Source organism: Anas acuta, chromosome 3 (genome assembly GCF_963932015.1).
Source record: "Anas acuta chromosome 3, bAnaAcu1.1, whole genome shotgun sequence".
Taxonomy (NCBI): Eukaryota; Metazoa; Chordata; class Aves; order Anseriformes; family Anatidae; genus Anas; species Anas acuta.
In genome coordinates this window covers 60,893,367-60,918,683 of record NC_088981.1, presented here as the reverse complement: position 1 = coordinate 60,918,683, position 25,317 = coordinate 60,893,367, and the positions used below count along the sequence as shown (strand labels likewise).

The 25,317-nt window shown below is 38.2% G+C and overlaps 1 protein-coding gene across 3 annotated transcripts in view; it reads left to right on the top strand.

The window, feature by feature from the left end:
* AKAP7 (A-kinase anchoring protein 7) overlaps window positions 1-25,317 on the top strand; it is an 86,962-nt gene that overhangs the window by 38,199 nt on the left and 23,446 nt on the right. For all 3 annotated transcript variants that reach the window (XR_011095043.1, XR_011095042.1, XM_068677427.1), the window contains exon 7: window positions 529-673. Coding sequence is in view for 1 of the 3 variants with exons in the window: in XM_068677427.1 (XP_068533528.1) it covers window positions 529-673 (145 nt within the window). In the remaining 2 variants the exon portion in view is untranslated. The remainder of the gene's footprint in view (window positions 1-528; window positions 674-25,317) is intronic.

Sequence of the window (25,317 nt, the reverse complement as noted above, 5' to 3'; positions counted from 1 at the left end):
AGAATTGAGTCAGTCTTTTTGATAGGTAAAGTCCAGAAATATAAGTAAGTTTTTGGATTTGCTGACATAAAAAGCCTCGTGTTGGTTACACAGAAACATGTTTTCCTGTTGGGTGATTTTAAAAACACAGAAAACTTTCCTTGACAAACATTTGAGATTCCTCTGTGTAATAACATGCCCGGTGCTGACAGAGAATTATTTCCAGTTACGTGTTCCATGAAGACTCTTGCAAGCCACTTGAAGTTAAAGCAGTTATAGTGTTGTACACAGCTGTACACAGGATTGAAGAGGGATGAGTAGACAGGAGGTGTAATGACACTTCTATTTCCATGTTTAAGTTCTGCACCAGATAACTGCTTAACTGAGAAAGAAGATTTGGCACAACGTTGTTTCAGTATTCTTTTTGCATTTTGAAGCAATTTCCCATTCTAATTATAACTCTGGTTAAAACAAAAACTATAGGAATTAAATGTGAAAACTCAGTCTCCTAGCAGAATGCCTGATTGAATTTTCTGTTGATATTTAAAGGTGAAAAAAATTGACTCAAGCCTATATGAAGATTTTAAAAACCAGTATTTTGGAGATGAAGTCCTTCATCGCTTAGATCTTTGCTCCATGTTGAAAAAAAAGCAACCCAATGGCTACTACTACTGTGAGTCCTCTGTTTTTCTTGGTAAGTACATCTTCATTTTCTTCCTGTATCAATCGTGCCTGTAAATTATATGCCTGAAAAGTCATTTTTTCTGCGGTGGATGTTAGGCAATTCTCTCTGCTGATTATAAAGATTTCGACAGTAGTTTTCGATTATTAAAGCTAAATGAAGTGTGTGGTTTGGCAAAGATGTGACCTTACTCAGACTGTATTCCTATATAGAGAAAATTTCAAGGTACAACAGATTTAATGATAACTGTTCAGAGTATCATCAACACTCCAAACATTGTACAAAATACCTTGCCTAGATCATTGCAATGCTAGAAATTACATTTGTGTCCTTCTGCTTTATCTGAACAGAAGTTTCACATCCCGGTGATTATTCTAGGCTTGTCTTCTTGTTTTTGCCATTTGTATATAGCTGGCACTTCAGTTGGTGTGCATGGAAAGTCTGTGCACCGAGAGACTATGGGATAATTGCTGTATAATTAATTAACCACCTCTCCAGGGTGGTTAGCTCTCACTAGATGATAGTGGAGCTTGGAGTTGGGGTTAGTTGTATTTACAACAAGAGTTGTAAGATTCTTCAATGAAGTAACTCAGGAATGTTGAGGATTTTTCTTAGTGCAGTCAGCCCTTTAAACCTAGGAATGTATTGTGCGATGTGTTGGGAATATCTTGAAAGATACCATTCATTCACCTTGGGGATCTTTAAGAAACCAGATGACATGGGAAGACAGGCAAGTAGTAATACTGCAAAATAAGAGCTTTTTTACATTAATTTTATTTTCTACTTTACTAATTTGTCTGGTTCTTTATATGTGCCAAGTTAGATGTTGAGTCTTAAAAGAAGTTTATAGCAAGGAATAGGTCATGGTCTCAGGAGGTCAGTTGGTATTTTTTCTTATTTGTACTGAGTACAGCTTGATTTTTATGTTTTGGGCATTTTTTTCCTGAATTTGTGTCAGAGGTTGAATGCAGTGGTGTTGGAAGACGTGGGATACTGACATTCATGACAAAAGTTCATGTGAACTCTTAACTTTGTCTTTTTTCCTTAAAAATAGAGATTCAGAACTCTGTTGTGCATGTTGTCAATGAGCAATAGTTCCATTTCAAAAAGAATATGGACGGTCTTAATAAATCTGAATAAATCAAAGTCTTAACTCATACTCAAGGGAAAAGAAAACATCTGTTCTTCTATGGATTCTCTGACAAAAAGAAAGAAATATAAAAAATCTTTTTACAGGGAGCCTTAACAATAAAATACTTAAAGACCATGATGCATTTCTTCTCATATACTTTGCAACGTTTTCCAGATCTCTGCTAATAAACAGAAATATTCATAACAAAAATTCACCATAAATCATTTCAATAAGCAATCATTCAGTGGATCTAACCTTTCCTACTCCAAAGCATACTAACCTTATTAATGAAAATATTTATGACCAAGGAATGCTTGTATCCTCAGAAATAAAGAACAAAACATGCAACATTAGGGAAGTTTTCCAAGACCGTTGCCATCCCAACTAGTTGAATAGAAACATCTTCATTGGAGTCTTTTCTTGTGCAGACAATTTAATAGGAAGACACATTTTCATCCTTGGAAACTAAGAAATCTTTAAACAGATGAAAACAACTATTTGTTATGAAGATAACATCCTTAAGGACTACAAAATCTTAAAAAGATGAAAACATCTATTGGTTTTGAAGATGCATCCTTAAGGACAAAGAAATCTGAAAAAAAGAGGAAAACTTTACAGAAGTGCTGTGTGCATCCCCAAATTCTGCAAAACCCTTAAAGGCGTGATGAGCATAAAATAAAAGGAAAACTGCTGATCCAGACACCTTTTCTGGTAGAGCTAATTTTGATGGAAAGATCCAATTTTCTAAGGCTTTTAACTGATGGGATCAATACATTATACTCCATTTTTGCTTAGCAAATACTGTTCTTTCATCATCATAAAAACTGTACCGGGTTCATGTGCCTCATCTACTGTTTTTCAGGCACTCTTCGTTCAGCACCTGAATTGTTTCATTCTTAATGCTGTGTCAAAACTAACACTGTAGTGGAGACAAAAAGTGTTAATGAGGAACTACTACCAACTCTATATTTCTGTAGTTTGGACCAGCTTTGCATAAGCACTGCTATTAAAAGGTGACTTTAATCACCAGGACTCCATGTGGGGCTTTGGTGACAGCTTGCTTTGTGTCTTGTGGTGCCTTGCTCCTCCTTGTGGTCCCCCTTGTGGTCCTTGTTCCCACAGCAGTACTGGTGGGATATTACTGTTTTTGAGAGGACTGTTTTGAGGATTTATTATTAAATACTTATGCAAGACTTTCAGCATTTCAGGCACTTTGTAAATGCTGAATATTATTTCCTGTTAATGTTTTTGTTTGCACTTAGGCCCCCTTTATTTAGAAGAGGTATACTGTTACAAAACAAATAGAAAGTAGTTGCCTGCAGTACAGAGGAAAAAATATTGTAGGATGGCTGTTTAAATTTGTGACAATATTGCAAAATCCAGATCAGTCAAAACCAAAAAGAGATTTATTTATACATCTCTCTCTCTGTATATAATATTTATTGCCTTGTTTTATGTATGTGCCATATTTATATCTCTGTGTATATATATATATATATATATGATGTCTTCTGTACACATTTGTACATTCAGTTAGGTATTTGTGTGCATCCAAATGCTTAGAGAAATTACAAGATGATTTAACATCGTATATTCGTATATTTTTTTTATTATTTGGATGAAATTTAGGCTCAGCTATTCACAAATATACTTGTCTTATAATCTGTATCTGATTAATGAATTTGGCAAATAACTCATTACAAATAAAGATGTTTAGTAGTATATTTGGTAGATATTGACAATGTGTTTTCGAAACATTTGTTTAAATCTCTCTTCATGAACTTTTCTTGTTACTGACATTTCAGAATGCTAAAATGAGATAGTCTTTCATCTGTCTTTTGAGTCCCATTAAATGGTTGGTAACAGCAGTCAATCAACCGGTATTCAAAGCAAGAATCAGATGCTTGTTTGGCTTTAACTGAGTGGTGTTGTGACAATGCCTAAACAATTTATGGGAATTGTCATCTTCACAGTCTGAGCAAAATTCTCTGAATTATTTTTACATTAGTACTACATCTGGCTTTCTCAAGCCAAGAATATTTGAATAGATGTGCTTCACTGACACCACATTAAGAAAGTGTAGCTTTATTATCCTCGCCTCCCTCAACCTTATATGAATGTGGATGCATCTTGCTAAAATGTACATGTATGCATCTTGTTTTTCTGGTTTTGAATACATTAATATATACTTATCTAAAGCCAAAAGGAGAGGGAAAACATCTATATTGGAACAGAGTTTAAATGACTTCTAGTTTAATTTCAGAGGAGAATTGATTTTTTTTAAAAACAACAATATATAAAATATTTTAAAATGTTACATGAACAGGGGTTTTAGTAACTATAGGTAATTAGGGCATTAAAATAAACATGGGAAGAGTTAACCCAGTTTTATTAATACATCAGAAACAATAGAATTTGAAAATTACTTTATACAGACAAGAGCTGTATCCAGCTCTGGTTCTTTCTACATGCACATGGCACTCAAGCACTTGTCTTTTTTTTTCCTTGAAATGCAGAGAAAATGTAACATCAGTATTTACTTTTACCTAGAGTTTGGGCCACATTTCAGGGTTATGCATCTAATACGATGAAAAGATCTAAAAAGGGATCAGATGTAATGTTAGAAGAGAAACAGAAATCCATGCACAATGAAGAACTATGTACTTCCATTGCTAAGTGCCACCACACCTATCAGCTTGGTAGCTAGACATTTTAAAAACATGTTTAAAAGTATAGGAAGCACAAAAGCTCGATATAGATAAAGACAGAGGTGAAACACCTGCTGAGCTGCAACAATACGAACAGCAGGTAAATAAGCTTTGACAGTATGTTACAGAGAAACATCCACTATCTGCAGCAGAGCCTACAGACATCTGCACCAGAAGATTTCTCTCCATCTGCATGTCAGCCCCACAGGGTATGTATTCAGCAGTTAAAATTTGACTTGACAGTGACAATAGGGAGAAGCTTCATTCTCAAAGCAGAGATCAGTTTATTCTTTAAAGCAAATAAATCAGCAAGCTGACAAAAAGTCCTTCAGACCACCCACCTCATGGCAGCTGTTGTATGTCACCTGTGTATATCCCAAATAGCAGTGAATGCTAGAATATGTTGAGCTTCTCAATATATACGCTTTCACCTGAATGATGAATGAGTTCTTTATGTCACAGTAAAGATGTTCAGTAGACCCTCAAAGGGAACATTATGTACATCTTCTTATGTTAAACATGCCTTTGACATTATGTACCCCTCTTAAATATTTCCTGGATCCATGTATTAAGATTTTTATACAAATCTGTTTTAAAGAAACTGTGTTTATAGTAATATAATGTAAAATCAAATTATATGCACATTAAGGAAAGTTGTCAGATGCTAAGCTGTATTCAGCCTGTAAACTGTGTTAAGTTTCTCCTGCATGGCTGGTACGGAGAAGGTTAAACATGAGACTTCCCATGTGCTATATCTCAGGAAGGAAATCTTCAGCAAAAGTCTGTTCCTTAGTGGAAAGCACCAAGCAGGACACTCTTACTTTCTCTCCAGCCAGAAGACCTACCTCTGGGCTGTGTGCCAGGTTGGAGGTTGAAGTGCTATTATGGTTCCCCTTAATCCTTGCAATCTAGCAGTAGCAATCTAGAAATCAAAATACCAGACCACAAACATCTAATTTATCTGAATAAAAGCATAAGAATATGGTAGAAGTTAATGTTTCTTGCTCCTCAAAAAATTCCTCATACAGATGGGTTTTAAGTAGCAGAACATTGATGTGTCAGTCTACATTTCTATGGAGCTATGTACAAGTTAGGTCTAACTTCGTAATCCAGGAACCTTCTGAAAGTCTCTCTGAAATGGGAGACACCTGCAGACAGACATTCATCCCAGCCTAAGATACGCGTGTATGACAGGCAAGATCTAAGTAGTGTCTAAGATAGGCAAGATTAGAATCTCATATATATTACGTGAACAGTTGTTAATATTTGTTAATTAGTTTGCTTGTTAATTTTTTATATAGAAATGCATAGATTCTCAACGAAAGGATGCATTATATTTGGAAGCTTCATGTTTCTGAGGTAGGGCAATAACCATATGAATGGAATGTGGTACAAGCAAAATATATTTTTGCAGATCTCTGCTGTTAGGCCATCTGAGTCATTTAAGTAACTTTTTAATAGCCTTGATTTAGGATTTAGTGTTGCAGTTTATGCTTCCACATTACATTTTATGGTTCCAGCTAGGCAGCTAGTCAACACTCCTGTCTCAAACAAGGAACAAGATGCTCCTGCTGGCAGCTTATAGAAGAGCTCTCTATTTTGTGGATAAACTTGCCAGGAATAGATTTTGGGAATACTGACCAAGAAGAAAGGAATTACAAAGGAGGAAACACATCTGTACTGGATACAGGAAATAGATATGATAACATCACTTTTTGAACTCAAAGTAATACTGAAAAGAAATAGTAGACTTAAAATGAAAGAATTGGTGGCCAATGGACAGCTGGGAGAGATTGTCAACATACCTTGGTTTGCTGTTTTAAAAAAATGCGGTGTCATGCAAGAAGGATGGTGATACCTCACCTTCATCATCAAGGAATAATGAATTCAAATACAGTGTGCAGTATGAATTCTTCCCAATTTGTCTGACATCTTTTTAAAACAGCACTGGCTCAAATGAAAAGAAAGACTGGCATTTGTCTGCTTTACATACTGTCCTACTTCCCTGTCTACAGATGGTTTGACCTGACTGTGACTGATCTTACTCGTATAGCAATTAAACATTTTCTCACATAAGAAGCAGCAGTAGTAATGAAGTAAATGCTGTTTTGATCATCCAGATTCTACATGCTCCAAAAATATGCTTCTCTCATGTTTCTTTTGCTATCCATGCCTGCATGGCATTGAATTACTTCTAAAATGAATCATTCTTTGAACTCATCTGATATCTGTTCTTATTTCTGCTTCTTCTGTAAATTCCAAATATGCCTGTTAAATTCACTTCTTAATTTTTCTTTTCGTGATAATGTGTTTATAGGCTAGCTTCTAACTTCTCTACTCTATTAGGCTGTGATTAACCACTCTTGCGTTTCTTGCATACCTATGACACTCATCCTAAATTTTAATTAAAAACGATAGTCATACTGCTTATGGATAAAATGTCTTGGGCAGCTTACCAGGGGATAATTCTTAACATTTGTAATTAGCAATTCATTCACTGTTTGTGATGAGTTCTTCCACAGCCACTGCAATTTCGTGCATATAGTATGCTAAATAACTCTTTGCCTTACATAAAAAGCAACAGGTATTGTGGGTTAATCTGTAGTCTTTCCCCAAAGCACTAATTCTTAACAGCATCATGTGGTCTAATACTGACTCATAAAAGTGATCCTTAAAACACGGCAGAGAAACACTCATATTTTAGTTTATAATGTAGAAGTCAGACTCTATTTAAGGTGGATAGAAAATGGTGATCCAGTGGTTTCATACACAAATCAACTATCTTGTATTGACTTCTGAGGATAGAGTGGTCCCCTATTCCTTCATTCTCTCTGGTCTTACATTAAAACTTGATAGATGTTCTCTTTAGCTCTAGTGATACAGCTCATCTTGTATCAGTACACTGGACAGTTTCTTCTGTACTTGGTAATTTTGTTATTGAAACATTAACCATCGGTACAGTATTTTTCTTCATGATAGAGCATTTTTATTTTAGTTTTTTAATACCAGTTTAATAATACCATTATAACTTAGAAGTTACAATGGCAAATTCTGTGTAGATCCAAAGGAGAACAAGTTGATTGAAGTTAAAATAACCAATGTAAATATGACTTGAAAGTGGAAATTTTCATTTCATAGTAATATTCAGTTGTTTTGAGGGCAACTTCTAATATCCACGACTTTGAGCTTTAATGTTGGCAAATGTGTTAGAAGCTTTTCATTGGAAAGTGACAATGAATTTTAAAGAAAGAAGCATGCTTTGTATTCAATCATGCATCTCTTAATACTGATGGTAAGGAAAACTTTCTCATCACCTTCCGTGATTGCAATTTATGATTCAGTGATTATGGGGTAGGTATTATTTGCTTTGTACAAGGTAGTTTTTGCATTTTTCTTTTAAGAATACCATATTATAATTAGAGGGCTATTTAAAGACTAAATGCTGATATTTATCTTTTTATTTTTCAGCAAAAAGATGTTTGAAGTAGTGATGTGTTTTCATGCCAGTGCTGTTATCAATAGTTGAAACTAAATGAAAATATTTTCCACAAATGACTTTCAAAAATAAGTGCAGACAGTGGGATAAAATTGGTGAAGTAAATCTGAAGGAAAACACAAAAGCGTATTTCAGATCAGTAAGAATGTGACTTGTGAGTGAAAATTTTGTCAGCTATATAAAACAAACATTGATTTTTTTGCTCATGCTGTAAAGTACAATTTAATATCATCCAGCATCTTTTTTTGGTGCATTAAGTATTTCTGCTTGAAAGACATTTTTCCTCAAGCAGACTTTGGCTTCCAAACAAGTAATTTATTCCTAATTTTAATATATTTAAAATACTTTGAAAATAAGTAACGCATGAATGTCAAGATATGTTCATTGCATATATTAAAAAAAAAGCCTGCTAAAGTGGTGAGGAGCATATTAAATATTTGATATCTGTTCATTGAATAGATCAGTAGAACTTAATTATTTTTTATTACTAAAATTTTCCAAGCTAGGATGTTGCTCTTCTTGATACTTATTTTATGCATACTCTATTTTATTGTCGTAACATCAAAAGGAAGCTATGTTTGATTTACCATAGTTTAATTAAGCTCTTCTGCAGTACTCGTGAGAAGTGTTTTTCAGTAGTTCAAAGGACATGGACAGAAAGGAAAAACATTATTCCATTGTTATAATGTCAGTATTTTTCAGTTGTTGATGGTTTATATAGATCTGAAGAGTTTACACAGTGTGCAGCATTATTACATGGAGAGATTCTGCTATGCTTGCTCTAAGATAAAACATGGTTACAGATCAGTCCAGATCAGTACTTCAGGATAATACAAGCCATGACATAAAAGTTTAGTTGTTAAGTAAAAGTGCTTTGTTTTGCTTATTACTACAATTCACATTTGTCTTTTCAGAACACTACTCAGCAATGAATAGACACAGATGATAGTTTCATTTCCAGCACTTTCTTATTTTAGACTGTATTAAAAATATTTTTGAAGCCCCTAAACTTAATAATAAAAAAAAAAAACAAACAAACAACAAACAAACAGTTTCTTTCCAGTGGAGATAATTTCAAGATAAAATGTGACTGGTTTTAAAGAAGTTATAGGTTAGTGTGGTGTATAGCATCATTTTTTAATTCCTAGAAAGCAGCAATGCACTGTTTCTTACGGAAGCAGCAGACTGTAACAGCACTTTCCGTTGCAAGATCACAGCAATCACAAGCTGAAACATACCACTATAGTCTTAAGAGTAGTCTGCCAAATCATGTGAAGTTTTAATCTGTTCTCAAACCCATCAGAAAGAACAATCACAGACCCTGCAGAATGCATAGTACATTTGTATCAAACATTTATGATCTGAGTAATGACAGGAGTGAAATCTGAAACATCCCTCTTTATAGGAGGGTTACACAGATCTGTTGGACATGAACGGCTGGAGGCTGTTAGTCATGCACCACATAGAATTTCTGGGAAGGAGCGACATAAACATTGCTTTGTTGTATACAGAACGGTTTGGGTTGGAAAGGACCTTACAGACCATCCTGTTCCACCCCCCTGCCATGAGCAGGGACACCTCCCACCAGAACAGGCTGCCCAAAGCCCCATCCAGCCTGGCCTTGAACACCTCCAGGGATGGGGCATCCACAGCTCCTCTGGGCAGCCTGTGCCAGGGCCTCACCACCCCCAGAGTAAAGAATTTCGTCCTAATGCCTAATCTAAATCTACCCCTTTTTAGTTTAAAGCCATTGTCCCTTGTTCTATCACTGCCCCCCCCGACAGAGTCCCTCCTGATCTTTCCTGTAGGCCCCCTTTAGGCACTGGAAGGCCACTGCAATGTCTCCCCTGGGCCTTTTCTTCTCTAGGCTGAGCAACCCCAACTCTCTCAGCCTGTCTTCGCAATGCGTAAGAAATAACTTTACACAGCCTTTCATGCTTTGTGAACTTGCCTCATCTGTACCACTGCAAGATTAAATGAGTTAACCACTGAAGACATAAGCTATCTGATTTCACTTGAGTGGTTTTAGGTGCTCTGCTTGCATTTGCTGTGCAACAGAGAAAGAACAAGATCAAGAGAGATGACAGTGCCTCAAGACGTCCTTCCTGCCTCTCAAGTGCTGTGGACCTTGGACTGATGCTATAGTGTTTAACTACATACTAATTTGTACACAAGTGTCCATAGCTCAAGGGACTTATGTGACCAAAGATGTGGTACCAGGCCTAGGTCAAACATGCATACATACTTAGAGCCACCTAAAGTTAGGCTTCCAATTTTTTATATTCCTAACCATGTCTACATGGTATTTTCCGAGTCAGTGTGAATTCACACTGCTTGCATTGTGAGCAGGTCGTCTGGGTGGGCGAGGTCAGCACAGCGCTGAGCTGTGACAGCGTGAGTTGGCACCACAGGGTCTGTTCACCTGGGTCTGCTTCAGCTCTGAGTACGGGAAGGGTGAGCTCCTCCTGTCCTCTCTGAAGGGCATGGTTTTATTTTATCTTAGGTAAATACCTTGATTTCTGAAGTGCTGAGGCACTCCAGTTGAGCCTCTGGCTCAATAAGCTTTAATAATCTACGCTGTAACTTTGTGTTTTACAAAAAGCAGATTTGTTTTAAAGAGTTCAGACTAACCGTGCACAGCCTACCAATTACAGCAAAAAGTAATTTCTGACCGAAGACTGTTTAAATAACCTTCTAAGTTCGAAATGACTTATTTAGGGAAACAGTGGAAATGCATTTTAATACCTAGTCACTGTTTCCATAGCTTGTTAATTTTTTTAAAATGTTTAAGTTGTTTTGAATCAGAAACCCTAGATACTGAACTTCATAGCTTTAATCAAGAGAATAAACAAAAGGCTTCTTTACACATAAAACTGTTCCTCATTAAATACACTTGGAAAGTGGGTCAAGCTGAACAGGAACAAAGCACTCTTATTCCAAAGTAAGAGTGTTCACATATGGAATTATTCAGAAATGGCTCCTAGTACTTTAAAATTCCCAACCATTGTTAATCTATTTTGTCTTTCAAGTGCAGGCAAGCCTTACGCTTTTCCTTCTCCATTACTATCTATCATATCAGAAACACAAAACATTGTGTGTTAAAACTTACGTCACTTAATTAGGACATATGCAATCCTAGGCAGAAAAGGAGGCTTGTTAGAGTATATTTAATATTAGAAATGCTATTTTTAGTACTGTATTGAAATTGTTTTGGATCATTGTGAAGACATTTTCAGGATGGAACCTTTGCTTTTTATAGCTTTTTTTTTTTTTTTTCAAGAGAGATATAACCATGCTTTGGTGAACAAATACTAGGAAGAGTTAATATAATATTAAAGAACAAAACAAAATGACATGATTGTTAAGATACGATAATATAAACACATGAAAGCAAGTGAAAGCAATAATTACTTTGCATGGCAAGTATAGCTGTTTCTCATGGATATACTCTTTTAGAAGGATACACTGAATTCTTTGTGATCTTTATTACTGATGAATTCTGTTTTCTGTAGTTTGTAACTTCCTTTCCTGACGTTACCCAAGACGTATAGACTCTAATCTCCAGATCTCTCAGTTACCATCCATAATCTGGCTTAGCTATTTGCATCATGTTTTGCATCATTTGCATCATCCAATTGTTTTGCAGTTATCTAGTCAGAGCTTCTCATGTATATTTTTTCTTTTGAGAAATACAGAGAACACCTCGATAAACTTAATAATTCACTGTCTCTATTGGTTTGAGTGTACTTAGGCTAGATATATTCTCGGGATAGTTATATTAATTATGAAGATCATGCAGGTATACTGTTTTCCAAATGGTGTTTAAAATATTATACTACAATTCTTTCTGTATAAGTATGACAAACATATTTCAATGTAAACCTCACTTCATAATTTGAAATACAGGTATGTAAATACTAATGCCTTACTATTTTTAAATTTGTAAATACTTTCCTGATAAAGAGCCATCTGTATTTTCACTGCTTTTCTGTATTATTGGGCTTTAATTTTTGACATATATTACCAATTTACAGAATGATGCTGCAATTATTGAAGTTGTTTATGAGGAGAAAGGGCTAAGAGTTTTTAAAACTTGAGTTATTTCTGATTTTTCATCTGTCCTTTCAATTCTAAACTCTCCAGTCACTTTCAGTTCTTTTTTTTCCACATCATTTTGGGACTTCAGGGCTAGCGGTGCTGAGACATACATAATGAAATTCTAAAGAAAAAAGAATATTTTGGGAAAATACTGTGTTTTAGGATAGATTTCAAGGTAACAGTTAAAGTGGAGTGCAACAGTCAAGTACAAAATATTTCTGAAAGATGAGATGCTACTTAGTATTCCTTTTGTCTAGAGTCTAGATGAGTTGTAACTCTTAAACACATAGAATTAGTCAGCTGTTTATATTTAATAAATTCACCTTTTGTAACTGTAGCTATTCTATTTTTTTATTTATTTGAACACTTCAGTCTTTATTGATTAATGTAACGGCAGAATCGGCAAGGGTTTGTATTCTGTCACACACGTACGTTTTTCAATGTAAATTTACATAGAGGCACACAAATTCAAATGTAATGGTCTACCAGCGCAGTTATATTAAAAATGTTGTGCTGTTAGTGCAATTGTAGTAACAATTCTCTCTACAGACTCTCTCGTAGAGTCTAAGGCTCCCTAGAGTCTAAGGGCTGTTCTCTAAACAAATTTGTACTACTAGTCCAGTCTTTTTTGTCTACCTGACTGAAAAGTGCATTTGATAGGTGTATCACGTTGAATAAATACATTTTGCACGGCCTTTGACTGGGATTGTTATCACCTTGACATATATCAAAGCTGCTGCCTTCCAGTTGCAAAGTACAGATTCCCCACTATGCATAGGCTTTGCACTGAGTACAGCCCAGATGTTCTTTTTCGCATGTGTTGTTAGTACGTGATTCATTGAAATGTTCTTTTACTTGGAAACAGCTAGGAAGGTCTCCTACACTGACGTGTTTAGGAATGTCCATTTAAAGGAGCATCTTTAATTATTGCATGTTATTATTTTTTGTATGTGATCTTATTTTTCCAGCTATGAAAATAGCTTTTTCAAACTATTGCATCCTTACATAAAAGCTTCATTAGCACATAAATGAAAAGTTCATGTTCAGCATTATAATTAAAATAAATATATAAATCCCATTTTATCAACTTGGGTAGAACAGCAATTTAAAAATAAAAGCAAATACCTAAGGTGTATAACCACTGATTTCTGCTACATAATTTTTGTTGCCAAGGATGAAAACAAATCTCTCTTTGCCTTCTCTAGGAGGTAAATGCAGTTTTAGTTTGTATAGTACACAAAAAACCCAGAATAAAAGAAAACATTTTACTTCTTTTAAAGACTGTTTGTACGTGACTTCATTTTGTAAAAAAATATTTTCAATACGTTGAGGAAGGGAGAAAGAATTTGTTATTTCACATAACAGGTATTGTATTATCTCCTTGTTCTGACTGCAAATGCTGAATCCCATTCCTTTTTTGAAAATGTTTATAAATACCACCGTGTCCTTGGAGTGAAGAAATGTGTAGGAATGTTCACTCATTTACTTCTTTGTACAGGGATCTCAGTCAGAAACCCCAGTTCTTGAATTCTGTTTTTTTAAGAATTAAAATATTTTTCTCAAAATGCTTTAATTTTTATACAAATAGAGCAGGTGTTCATATATGAAACTAAAATTCTAGAATGCACTTTCCTCATAAATCTTAAAACCAGATTCAAAAACAATAAGCATGTTTCTGCATGAAGATACAAGAAATTTTTACAGGTGTGGTGCCAGATGAGGTTTTTTGAGAATCTTCTAGTAAATCACTCCTAGCTTGGGGCTTACTTTTGACTCCATAGATTTCTCTTTTCAGATTGCGATCTTTCTGTATTACCAGCCTGATATTAATTAGATAACACTTCTGCATCATTTGGTAGAGATATGATAGAAAATCTTAATGGACAAGTGCTGCTTAACTTGTTCTTTCCTTTTTACTTTCTCCAGGTATAAATAGCATTCAGATTAATTGTTGTCAACATGCTTACATGCAATGATTTACAGAATAAATTACAGAATTGAATTTGTTTGAAAATATATGTATTTTGATTTTAAATCTGTCAGTACATTCTGTTAACACTTGAGTCTCTCGGGTAAGTAGTGTAATTAGGTTTACATTATTTTAATGAACTCTAATGTTTTATCTCATTTCCAATGGAAAACAGAAAACCAAGTGTAACTATTTGTTTCATGCAGTATTAAACTGAGGCTGATGATCTGTAGCAAAGGAATGGCTGGATTCCAGCAGAAGTTTCTCTTAACATTGGAGCAGGGCATCATTTTTGTTACACAAGTTTTTCTGTGAAGAGTATATGGGACGAATAAACCAAAAAGAGTTCAAAGGAGGGCCACCAAGATGATGAAGGGCCTGGAGCACCCCTCATATGAGGAAAGGCTGAGAGAGCTGGGACTGTTCAGCCTAGTAGAAGAGGAGGCTCAGGAGGAATCTTATCAATGCCAATAAATACCTCAAGGGAGGATGCAGAAGATGGGGCCAGGCTCTTCTCTGTGGTGCCCAGTGGCAGGACAAGAGGCTGTGGTCACAAACTGGAACACAGGAGGTTCAGTCTGAGCACTAGGCAGCGCTTTCCTGTGAGGGTAACAGAGCAGTGGCACAAGTTGCCCAGAGAGGCTGTGGAGTCTCCTCCTTGGAGATCTTCCAAAGCCACCTGAACATGGTCCTGGGCACCCTGGTCTGGGTGTCCCTGCTTTGCAGGGCTTGGACCAGATGGCCTCCAGAGGGCCCCTCCAGCCTCAGCCACTCTGTGATTCTGTCATAACAGGAATCTGTATATGGCCAACCAAAAGGAGTTCCTTTCACAGCCATCTCAGAAACCAAAGCTATCTGTCATTCCCAGTGCTCCTTTACTTTCTCTTGAGAGTGAGTTTTCAGCTTTGGTCTCAAGGAAGCCTTACAGCGGACTACCATAAGAAATGAGTCGGTGTTAACTGCCTGTCTGGATCTTTTAGTAGAGACTATCCAGCACATTTCTTTGTGGTAGTGAATCCAATGGATTCACACATAGGCAGTATGGCAGTGTTGTACTCATTGCTTAACATAAAGCAAACAGTTATCCAACTTCCAATTCTTTGGCAAAGTGTTTAGGATGTGTTGGTAGACCATACACTTAGGGGTCACCTGCAAATGAGAAATTCACTTTTCAGTAGACTTCCTGCAAAGATCTAGTAGTAATGAATGCATATTTTGCACCTGCTTGTGAGAGCAGATATTTTAATTCCATGCTGTTTTCCCCTCCCTTTTCATAGTTTTAAATAAAAGAGGGAGAAAAAGTCATAAAAGGAAAGCAACAGCTTTTAAAATTATACACAACAGATGACTGCTGAAATAATGTTTAAAATATTCTAAAATATGTGGGCTAGATCTTGAAATATTGTCTATTGCCCCATTTCTGTCTTTTTAGAAAGGACTGGGAGTAAAGTTGTTCCCGGAATAGGTTTGATTTCACTGCTGTACTCAGGGTAGAGTTTTGTGTATTGGCCACCTGCGGAAGATTGTACTCCAAGTACCAGTTTTAGCTGGTATAGATTTGGGCTTAACTTTGTAGATATTGCCTGAAGTTACATTATGCCTCCAGATGGGAGCTCCAGAGCTGTACATAAATCAGATAAAAACAATTCAGGAAAGCAGCCTGAAGTCTCCATATGCGATTTCTCTTGAAAAATCTACATGGAGACTGCTGAATTTCTGAAAAAAAATAGCTGCTGAAGCTGTATGATGTATAAAGCCAGGGATGGTTCCATAATCCAATCTCAGCTCATTTACAGCATGGCCTCTAAGCCTGCTTGGCTCTTTGTGGAGCTGAGTGAATTTAGGCAGTCTGAAAGGACAGTGCTCCTGTGGAACCCCACAGGTGCGTGGTACCGGCATGGCACAAGGACATCTCACCTGCAGGCAGTGGTCAAAGCCTTGCCAATGGTGGACGATTAATTGCTGGGAAGACTAAGCTGCTTTCTCATCTCATCAGAGTAGAGGACGCTGCAATTCCTCTGGGCATCAATTCTTGTTGTCAGACTCCCTTCCTGCAAGTTCTGTATGTGTGCACCAGCGAGGCACCTGAAACTGAGGATTTTCTGTACTGAATTCAGTCACTGGTCATGGCATCCCTCTTTCTTCACAGACCTTCATCCCACTGTGTTTTGAAGGCCTGTTGGCTGTGAAAAAAAAAAAGATATATATGTATTTAAGGATATATTCAGATCTTGAGATTTCATTTCTGGACAGTTACAAGGTGAAATGTGTTAGATATTTCAAAGGAGGGGGAATCAAGGGTTAATCTCTTTCTTTCAGAATATATTTTTCTTTACAGTCTAAACAAACAGATTGGTTGAGGTATGTTCCTTGCTTAGCAGTACAGGTTACTAAGTTAATTGACAGTGCACAGGTAGATTTCAGTGAACCATATTAAGGTGCAGAAGCCAAGCAAGTGGTATCAGCTGACAACATCAAAACCTCATTGTATGAACTGCGGGTTTTTTTAATACATTTTACATGGATTGCTTTGGTGACTTGGTGCTGCTTCCCTGTTTTTCCTCCCATGAATCACGAAAAGCCTTTGATACAATCTTGAGAACATAGCTCTTATCAGAGTAACTATCATTGGTCTCTTCATTTCTGTTCTCTAGAGCTAAGTGTTATTAGTTGCACTGCACCAAACACCACATTTTCACTGACGTACAAGGAAAAATATAGCAAAAGGTTGAAAAATGACCTAAAATGCTGGGTCTTTGTTCTCTCTAGAAAGTTGGCAGAAATAACATATTAGTAGTGATTTCCACAACTTCTAAGAGCATAGTGCAGATGCCTATTCAACATTGACTTTTTCTTCCGACTGCAAAAATACACATTTAAGGAGTCTTCTCCTGTTGCACTGTCAAGTACCTTTTGAATTACTGAAAATTTTACGGACAGTATTACATTAAATCTCAACCCCATGCTGTCTTGCATTCTTATCAGCTGCTTTAACAAGGGAGAGCAAATGAGCTTTGTAATATTCTCAGAAAATTAACACATCTGTGCTTTGGAGCTCGAAATGTAGGAGACTAGGAAGAAGTTGCAATACACATGGGTGTTGCAACAGGAATGGAGTGGGGGCTGAAATCATGGCTGTTCTGTGCAACCTTAGCAAGCCAGCTAAGTTTTGGGCTTATTCAGTGAGCCTGTTTAAGCGTGTTCCAAATCCCAGAAGAATTCTTCATACCCAGAAGAGCAGTAATGAATAGCAAGCAATGCACCAGCAATAAGATGATAGCACTGAACAGAATGACAAGGGTCAGAGATACTAATAGTGGGTTGAATACACAAAACTGTCGTGCAATGTCAGCATTTTATTTTCTCCCTTCTTCACAAACTTTGAAGGGAAAAAAAATAGTACTTGCTATTTATTTTTTTTTTTTCGGTTTGCGTGTTCTAGTGGAAAATGCATTCTGATTTTTTTTTTAACACGACTTGTTCTTCTAGGCTGAGCACAGTAGTGTTCCAGAAGCCAACTTTTAACATTTTGTGATTGGTAATATATGCACATTGCAAAAAATATCTCACTGTTCATGTTGCATTTTATTTTTAATGTAAGAGGTTGGCATGTTCAAACAGAGTTGAATGGAAATATGGTAAGTACTGGCAATTTGGTAGCCAGGTTTTCCTGTTCATTAAAATAAGCATTTAAAAAGGCTAAATGTAATCAGGAAAGTAAAGTAAATATTCAGAATAATATTAAGGGGAAAAAAATGCAAACAACGTAGAGATAATCTGTTGGAAATGAAAGTATCAATTCAGATATCTGAACATAGTCATTAGCATCTTTCTACTGATTTTTTTTCCTTGTTTCATTTCCATACACATTAAAAAAAATCTGCTATTTTACTATATAAGTTAAACGTAAAGGAACAGTTTACTTTCTCCTTAGAACTTTTTTAGTATCCTCACAGTCAGGTTAACTCTCAGTAAACCATTAGCGGACAGCAATAGCTGTCTCCAACTACTTGCAGCATTGCAAGATTGCCATGCTAGGAACATAACTCTTTTCAAGCCTCATTATCCTCAACTGTTCAAATCACCTTTGACATTTTAGAAGGAAAAAGTATATAAGTACCAGCATTTTTGCCCTGAATTCGATTTCACTCGCTTCACATGGCATTTAGTAACTTTTATCGAGCTAATAGGTTCAGTTTCTTTTTGTGTTTTTGGAGAGTTTTTTTCCCCACAAAAATACAGTAATTAACATAAGACAATAATTAAGTAGCCTTCAGTTCCCCCTCCTGCTTTTATATGTTCCTTAATTTTTGTCTTTTCCACACCAGCAGGAACAAAAATAAATCCCATTATTAAGTTACTGTGCCATTTCTTAGTTATTATTTAAAGATGCAGCATGATCAAGATACAAACATAAGCATCTCAGCACCCAAGTGGAAACAATAGGGGTTTTGAATGAAATGAACACTTGGTAGATCTCAGAGGCTTGGGCTTGTAAGGTGAGCCTTGGGAAGACCCTCAAGTGTCAGGTTTGCCTTGCTCCTACTTTTCACATGGTCGTACTCTTGGTGCTTACATGCACATCTCCTGTGTCCAGGGGCTCACGTTCTTGTGTGCTGGCATTCTCTAGGAAGTCCATCTCATAAACCCACTCTCAGTGAGGCAAAATCACTGCCAAAGCAGGTAGGATACTTACCTAAACACCACTGCAAAGAAGGGTGCTGTGAGTACTCTGCAGAGCTTGAATGTATTTGGGGTTTTCACCCAGAGGTGCTGTTTGACTTATACTAAATATGGCTCTGAATGCATTCCTGAGGGTAAGCAATCTGGACAGTTGGCAGATTCGGTCTTGAGCCTCGCCTTGAGGTTGCACTTAAAATAGAAGGCAGGCATATCAGTGGCTGACTTCCCAGCCTTTGCTGAAAAGGTACAGTATGTTCAGCAAGTGGAAGTACGAGAAGGAGTAATTTACAGTGAAAAAGAGCAAGATTCTCTCTCTAGAAGGCAGTGTTGTAAAACACAAATTAGTGGTGAGACTCCCCTTAAGTATTTTAATGTGCTTTAAAAAGGCAAAGCTAAAATAGGCACTTCTATTTTAAAATGCAAATGTCAACTCAGTATCTCTTTTTCCCTACTGTAGATGTTTCTAGGGATGTTCTTAAACCATAGGAATAAGAAAATCAAATACTTTAAAATGAATTTAGTGTAGTCATTTATTTTTTTTTCTGTGAAAAATCAATTGGAATTGTTTTCAGAAGGACACAGTGGAAAATCTGATAGAATTAAACAATGCATTATAGACCAAGTATTGGAAAGAAATGAGAGCATAGTCTGCACTGTCAAGCACAGTAAGATGTTTGCGTTTCAGGCAGTCCAACAGAAGGTATGTAGTTGCAAAGGCTTCCCTCATTTATTTCTGTTCTCTCTTCTTGACGGAGATTGTAATTCTGAATTGGTAGGTACTCCCAAAACAACACTTAGAGTGATAACACTGTTTTCTGCACTGTGGGGTGTGTGTGTGCATATATATAGTTATATACACACACACATATATATATATAGATGCACAGGCTGGGAAACAGCTTAGGTTCTGAGTGCAGAAATAATTTTAAGTTCAAATGCAAATCAGCTTTTCTTCCTCACCCACTTTTTCCATAATCTGCACCACAAGCATCATCCAAGAAAAAGCTTTGCTAGGTTCCTTCTGGATCAACGCAGCAGTATTCCGAATCATAAAGAAGGCTGAAATTCTCTCTGCTTACCTTTAATTTTCTTTTAGTCTCTGTCTGCTCTGAAAAGAGACACTTTCCAAGATTTGAAACGGGCCTGGGGTGAGGCCAGTAGTTCTACTTGGAGGTTTTGTACAGGTTTAACTTGGTAAGTCTGGGTTATCCTTGATAAAGGACAGTTATCCTTGATAAAGGACAGTACCTTGCCATTCCTTCCCTGGAAAAATGCCACACCTCAGCTACAGACCCAAGGAACCCTCACGCTTCTCTGTCTCCCAGCAAAATACATACCAGCATATCTTAGGACTTGTTCATTTTTAGTAATACTGTGGCTGTTTAGGCCTCATACAGCTTGGGTGGCTGTAGCTATATATCCAGTCAGACTCATGTGCCTGTAACAGCTGAAAGCTTTGCTGCTGTGCCATAACTTCCATCAAAATGTACTTTATGTGTCTCACCAAAATCTCAAGAGGTATCAAAACAGAGTGACTGGAGGCCTTGAGCCAGCAAAGCACTGAAAATGTGATCAGTCCCATTTTTGTGAGTGAATACATATTCAAATACTTAAGTTGGGCCATAGCCATCTGTGAAGGTATCCGCTGACTTCATGGTCCCTGCGCATGGTCTCTTGCACGTTAGAGCAAACACACTGATCTGCCCAGTGCCCTTCTTGAATCCTCTGTTTCTTCTCTTTATCTGCATTTGTGCATATGTGCTTTGTTAGGTTTGGCTAAAAGATGGCTTGTGGATGTTTGAACGTCCAACACTGGTTGGAACTGTTCCAAAATTACTTAGTAGGATACTGTCAACCTGATAACCGCGAATTGCCAGGATTGCTTAGAAAGAGATGACTACAGAAAGCTATGGTTGTTACATTTTAATAGAGGATGCTTGGTTTTGAGTGCAACAGGACTTTATGCTTCATATGCTGCTTTGTGTAACATGTTTTCCAAAAGATGACAGCACTGGGAGTTTTCTGCTCATGTAGCTACTGCATAGATGTGACGTACATGTATGGGGATTGTGCCTATATAAAGTGAAAAATGTATGTTACTGTTTTGTTTATTACTTGAACACTTCTGATTTTTTTAACTTTTGCTGATGGAGAACATTTATTTTCCTGCATAAAATATTGCCTGTGTTCTTGTTTTCATACTGAAAAGGAAGGAAGATACCGCTGACTCTTAGAAATAGTCTCTCTATGCTTTGATGACTGGCTTCATGTATGCCCTGTAGTATTCATGTTTAATTCACTCATCTAGTAGAATGTGGGTCATATTCCTTTCTTTTTGGTCTTGATTAGGCTGACAGCATCTCCTCAAATGAGGGAACTGCACAGCTGAAAAAAAAATCCTATGAATATAGAACTTACTAATTTTTATAGTTATTATTAAAACTCATATACTGTCCTGATTTTTTGTTTCTACTACTGTAAGAGAATAATTTTTAAAGCAGTAGATGATTTAATTACTACTAATAACAGAGAAGTGATGGAAAACAATACAAAAACGACAAGCTGGCAACCTTATTTTAATGCATTTTAGTTTTGGAGTTGTACTTAGCTTAAGGAAAATCCATTTTTCATATGGAACAATGCCCTACAAACATTTGCTTTAAATATGTCACACTTGTTCTCAAATAAGCTGACATATCTCTATAAGGAGTATGAAATATTGATAGGATTCTCCAGTCTGAGATTTTTACGTCTGGGAAAATAAATATGTAAGTTCATGAATCAAATAGTGCTTTGAATATGAAGCACTAGACATTTTTGTGGGAGTTTCTGCCACTGCTTAAATTACTGCTTTTCTGGGAAGTGTCTCATGCTAACTAGAACCCTTAAAAGGTGCTGGGTAGTAGTAGCAGAATTCATACTCTCATTTTGTGGTAAATGGGTTCTTCTTACAAGTGTAAATGTTAGTCTTCAGAATATAAATAATTTTTAAAATGTCATTTAGTTCTAATAAATTGGTTTATTGGAGTGATAACAAATGCAAGTGCATGCTTCATCCATCCCACGTATTAATATTAGATGTTGTAGGTTCTCTGTTATATTCATAGATGTTGTAGGTTCTGTTATATTCAATGGGTACATAGTGTGTCAGTGACTGGAAGTATTAAGGGAGAATGTCTGCAAGACTAGTTCTTCTAATTGAAAATATTTGTAGATTTGGCTTCTTCTGGACTTTTGTTTTACATTCTGAATAGAGGAAAATTATACTGAAAAGCAAAGTGAGTGCAGTTGTGGAAGAACGCTTTTCCATGCACTCAGATGATCTTTCAGTAGAACACCATGATTTTTCTGGGTAACCTGGGCAGGAAACTGTGTGTGGATTTTCTAGACTGCAATTTCACGATTCCTATGTATACCTGCGCTCCTTAATTATTAGCCAGTTTTCCTAATGGTAGCTTGTGGGGTCATGCTTTCATTCTGTACATGTGCTGGTGTTAACCGGCCATTACAATAACTTCTAAAGTTGTTGGCAAATTTCTGCTAAATTAAACAGATGTAGAATTTTCAAAATTTTAAATACTTACGTGATAATGGAAATATACAGATAGAAGAGAAATTTATTTATTTTTAATTCCTGTGGTGAAGGGAAAATTGCAGCATGAGCTGAACTTGTAAGAGACGTGGGGTATCCACAGTTGTCATGGAAGGCTTGCAATGGGTCAGTTGTCAGCATGATGATTTCAGTGGACACCTGAAAGAGTTACTTCTCAGCTGCGTACATCACCTGTAGTGTTTGCTGCCTGCAGAACAGTCTGTGATGACAGCCATTTCCAGTGAAAGCCGGGATATTTGCAATCTGCTTGTCCCGCACGGATGCTGTGATAGCTAATAGCCTGTGAGCATCCCAGTGGTGTTTGTCTAATGCCATTAAAAATTCAGTGAACTACAAGACAAAACAAGTAGGAGGCCAGGCATTTTTAATTCGGGTGAGCACAAGAATACTTAAGCAAAATACACATCTTTACATTTGGTTTTGTTAACATACTTTGCACAAACAGACTGTATCGGGGCTATGCAGGACGCTCTCATTTACCATCCTATCCTCCCTGTATACACCAAGCTTCCAGTCTTGTTTATGTGTTTTATTATGTTCCTGTGATTAATTAACATGTTGGTTCATGGTGGGACTAGTACTACTGCCCATAAGACTGTCTTTGATTATTTTTCATCTTTAATCCCAGATGCAGCCTTTACTGATGTTGACATAGCATTTTGACATTTTGCAACCTAAAATCTCATTGGGTTTTTTGCTACCTCAGCGGAGCCCAAGTTCCAGGTGTCCACTCAGTGCCCTGTCCTGGCCCCTGCTGCTATACAGGCCGTGCTGGGAGAGGAGCCGAAGCCTTGGCTTTGCCTGGCATGTGGGCTGCCCCACTGACGTGGGTGTTTTGGGGTGGCAGCCTCCAGCACCTCAGATGAGGAGGGGAGAAGCTGGGCCCCTGCAGCAGGTCCCTCAGCCGCGTTTCGCCCCTCTCTCAGCCCACCCGCCTGAGGCGCAGGAAGGGAGCTGTGCCCCGGGGGCACCGGGCCACCCTCCGGGCGACTCGCTGAAGGCAGCCAAGTTGTGCCCGGCTATTTTAAGCTCCTCAACGCGGGACAAGGGCAGGCAGGGCAGTCGCCTGGGGGCTCAGCTGGCTGCCGGCGAGGACAGGCGGGGCGGGCAAGGCTTCCAGCGAGCCGAGCCGAGCCAAACCGGGCTGGGCTGCAGCGCCGGGACCGGGGCCGGTGTAACCGGGGCTGGTGTGACCGGGGCCGGTGTGACAGGGGCCGGTGTGTATGGGGCTGGTGGTGCCGGGGCTGGTGTGACAGGGGCTGGTGTGACAGGGGCCGGTGGTGCCGGGTCCGTCCCCGCTGGGAGCCGCCCGCGCCCCGCCTCGCCGCCCGCCCCGCTCCGCCCCGCCTCGCCTCGCCTCGCCGCGGCCGCCGGCTGCGGGAGCAGCGTGAGCGGGTCCCGGCTCGGTCCTGGCCGCGCTGTGCTCGGGGGCGGGCGGCGGGTGCCATGGGCCAGCTGTGCTGCTTCCCCTTCTCCAGAGGAGAGGAGAAGATCGGTGAGTGTGGCGGCTCGGCGCTGCCCTGCGCCTCCGCCGGCTGTGCCGCCGCGCCGGGGAGTTTGCAGCTGAGGAAGGCAGGCTGGCGTGCCCGGGGTGCGTTTCTGGGGGGTTTGTTGGTTTTGCTATCTTGAAAATTAACTGACTGCTTTTAGAGACGTGATGGGAATAGGTGGAGACGGATCGAGCAGTATTTCCACCAAGTAGATCAAGATTTCTTTGTAATACAGCTTATTATTAATTATGCCTGATTTCACCAGCATCCCGGCGGTCCCTTTCCATAAGCAGCTGTAGCCGGAGTGAGTACTTTAATCCTCCTTTTTCACAAGGGCTGGACAAGCGAGGTTCAGAGTCAGAGGTGAAGAGGTTTGGGGGCCAGCGGCATAGGCAGGGCGGCGAGCAGCAGGTAGGAGGGAGGTGGCTGGTGGCAGCGGGGCTGACAGCCGGTGAGGGAAATCATCAGGTCCTCGTGCATTTGGGGGTGTTCGGTTGTGGTGTTCGAAGCTGACCAGATGAGGGAATAGTGGCACTTTTACAAATTCATTCACCTGCTAGTGTCTGGAGGGAGTAGCAAGCGTATCTCCCTGGTTTTGCTTTTGGTTGAGTACATCCAAGTTGCATTAGAGGAAGCGGGTCTCATTGCTTCGTCCTTCGCTGCTCCGAATCAAGCGAGCTGCCTTGGCAGGGTTGTTGTTTCTGTTAATTTCTCTGCTGAAACTGATGTGTGCCCGAACTTGGGTTACACAATAAAATGCTTACTCTCAACTTGCTACCAAGTGAAATATTTTTCAACCTTTCTTCTAGAAAATGCAGCCAAATTTCGGTCACATTGTTTCTGAAATCAATTTGAACTGAACTCTCATAATTCATTAGCTATAGGCTAGCAAATCAAGTTCTGTGGATCCGGTTTATATTTTATTCTTGTTACTCAGGAAGCTGTCTAGGCATAAATAAAATTAGAGTTCTTATCATTAATTAAAATAAATGTACACACCAATATTGCAATAAATCTAGAAGACAGCCTGAGGAAAAGAGTTGGCTGTTTTAAAATGTTTTTCCTTTACAGGTCATGATATGAGGATAAATGTTACAAATTTGGCTTGGGGAAAATGGCTAGGAACATATTTCCAAACTTTTTTTCATCACATAGTCAGTACAGAATTTTTTTTGTGCACCTCATTTCTAATACGCAGCAGAGGCGGGGACAGACAGCAAATACAAATTGTTCTTTAAGACAGCTCTGTTGACACAGAACAAAAGATACAAGGGTGATTGAGCCTCCTGCATCCGGCTTCTCTCGGTCCTTTCACTTTGCTGCCTTTTGACTTTTCCTCTGGCATCACCTGTCACGTACCAGGATTTTCCCTATGTGCTCCTGCGAGTGCGCGTAACATACAGCGAATATAGCACGTAGCGTAGCGTGACCTGACCTGCTTGTAGTTGAACACGTTGTTTGGGGGAT